The sequence below is a fragment of the Benincasa hispida genome, chromosome 3 (assembly GCF_027475165.1).
Source record: "Benincasa hispida cultivar pf3 chromosome 3, pf3_genome.v1.1, whole genome shotgun sequence".
NCBI lineage: Eukaryota > Viridiplantae > Streptophyta > Magnoliopsida > Cucurbitales > Cucurbitaceae > Benincasa > Benincasa hispida.
In genome coordinates, this window is record NC_143480.1 from 11773387 (window position 1) to 11776182 (window position 2796).

Genomic DNA, 2796 nt, shown 5'->3' on the forward strand with positions numbered 1-2796 from the left:
GGTTATGGTTCCAACTTGGTTCGGTTTTAAACTGAGATTTGTAAAGTGACAGCAACGCGATACATTGGGGCTTGGGCTTTGGGCTTTTCGGGTTGCGGCCCTTTTAAGAGAGCGGATTAAAACCAGGAGTAAGGCAAAGTAGAGATCAAAATTTCAAAATTGTTCATATGTAATGAATTAAAAAGAAAAATTAACGTCCTTTGTATTTGTATCAACAGTAAGGATACTCTACAGCATGCAAGCAACAATGCAAGCACTTTGTATTTGTATTTACAATGGACAGTAATTTCTTATACATATAGAACATTGAATTTCTAATCTATATAGTGAAATATATTGCAAATTATCATTGAGTCAATCTCACTGTAACATCAATAATTTTTTTTAATGAAATATTTATTTTAGATTATATTCATATTTCATGACTCATGCATAATCATACACAAAATCCTAACCATAATAATTAAATCCAGATACATAAAATCAAACTCAATTTCAATTAGTATGAATAAGTGGAATTGTACTAAGGAAAAAAAAAGTCTAATTATTGGGCGTGAATAGAAAATTAACAACGTAGAGTTCAAAATTTCCATATTACATTTGTTGAACCGTACTTATACTAAATGGAATTATTGGAGGACCCATAATTAGAAGGATAAATTTACATAATCATATTTATGAGAGAGATTATTAATTTACACGGGGATTATAATTTATAGTGAAGGATTAGGATTTTCAATTAGCGCTGCCACTAGACTTAGAGCGAGAGGACAAAGATAACCAAGGAACCACTTGATTTTCCATGTCGTCGTCATCATCATCGGTGCCGCCATTAGAGCTCCCACAACCTTCCTCACTTCCTCTCCCATTTCGCCTATTTTTTTCAACACATTTCTCGCAAAACGCAACCGTCGCCACAAGCTTGGGGCCAGCGCCATTCCAAGGCGTGGGGGCTTGGCAATTATAGCAAAGCAAAACCCTCAAATGCTTCCCCACCAGAAAATTAGCGCCATGGACCTTCGAATCGCACCCCCAACACAACCTCGCTGCGTCCGATTCGCACATCACTGTAGCCACACGCCCACACAGCTCGCACAATTTCTTCATTTTAATTACCCCCACCCGCCCCTCACTCTCTACACTTCATTTATTTATAAACAGAAAGAACCAAGCAAAGGAAGAGGTCAGTAATGAAGGATGGCCCATCGGACCCAAATCCTTGAGCTGAAGAGAATATAATTAGAGCATCAAGTTGGGATTTGGGTTGCTTTTTTCTTTTTTCTCTGTATTTGGACGAAGAAATATCATAGAAAGGGGGGGGGGGGGGTGGAAATGGGGATTTTTTTGGGGGCAAGTGTACGGTGCTTGGTATGATCATTTTTAGGGCAAGTGGGTGTTTGAGATAATTTGTGGCCACAATCAATGAATCTGATTCTGTGGGCGAACAATTCTGGGTTTTTTTTCATGCGGGTTTCCATGTTTTCGATGGTTTTTTCATATTTGGCTTGCTCTGAATTCCAAAAATACAATTTCAACATAGTCAACAACCCATTTTACAATAATCTATGTATTGAGTTTAATTAACATAGACTTTTTTTTTTTTAAATAATAATGTCCGAATTGTTATGTCCACAATTATATTGTACTAACAAAAAAGGGTATCATTCATTATCATCGAAGAAAATTCTTCCCTATTCCTTCCCTTTTGGATTCTAGGGTGGGTTTTGATTACTTTTCTAAAGTATTTAATTTGATAATGAAAAAAGAAAAGTCATTTCTGTAAATTTTGTAATGTTCGACAATTATTCAGAGAGTTTTTTTTTATTTTTTTTAAATAAATGAATTTGAGAAATAAATTATTTTTTTTTAGAGGAATACTAAAATAAATTATTTTTTTTGAATGAATCCAAATTCTAAGAAAAGTGTTTAGCTGAAATTTTATTTTAAATTAGTATGATATAAAATGACTAAAATACTCTCACACTATGTCAAAGAGTCGGAGACCATTGACAACTACCAGTATCATTGTTGTCTATCTCTGAAAATTGTTGTGCATGTCTTCGATGATTACCTTAGCTTAACGCCTACAACCATTGCACCAACCATTGAAGAGTCATAGTGTTTTAAATGTGAATTTAAAGTTAAAAGTATTTCAAATGTAGAAAAAAATTAAATAAATTATAACACTCTCGAGAAGAATGTAATCTACCGTATGATATATGAAAAGATTGAATCGTTCTAACTGTCATGGTTTATATGGAAATATTTGATTGTCTTTTTAACACATCTCAACCATTATATCCATGTTCGATTGTCCTAAAACACTAATTAGCATTCAACATAGTTTAAATTATTAAGCATAATATATAATTAAATCTTCTTTTTTGGAACTCTATTTATTAAATGCGATAAAAATATAATTTATACCGTACTATAATAGGAAAGTTGGGATAAACTTCTCTTGTGGAGACAAGTTTTATTCTTATAAACGAGATGAAAATATGACTTTTTTTTTAAATCCTTTTTCTAGCGGTTGATTTGATTTGAGATTATTTGTGACCACCAATCTTTATAAAAGTGACAGATCCGGATGTATTTAACTAATATTTAAGCGGGGTTTTCATTTTCATTATCTTTTTTCAGTATTTCTTTTTTATTTGATTTTAACATTGTTCCTTTGTCCTACATGATTCATGCACCCAATAATTTAGGACAAAGACTAATTTATATCACTAAAATTAAAAATTGTATCCATCAAAATTTTAAACTTAATTATGAATTTAATCTTCAAATTTT

At 32.3% G+C, this 2796-nt stretch overlaps 1 protein-coding gene across 1 annotated transcript; it reads right to left on the reverse strand.

The window, feature by feature from the left end:
* Positions 1 to 735: 735 nt before the first annotated feature.
* LOC150037021 (B-box zinc finger protein 32-like) lies at positions 736 to 1107 on the reverse strand. Its single transcript, XM_090311851.1, has one exon. The coding sequence runs from the start codon at positions 1105 to 1107 to the stop codon at positions 736 to 738; it is 372 nt and encodes a 123-aa protein (XP_090167977.1).
* Positions 1108 to 2796: the final 1689 nt, after the last annotated feature.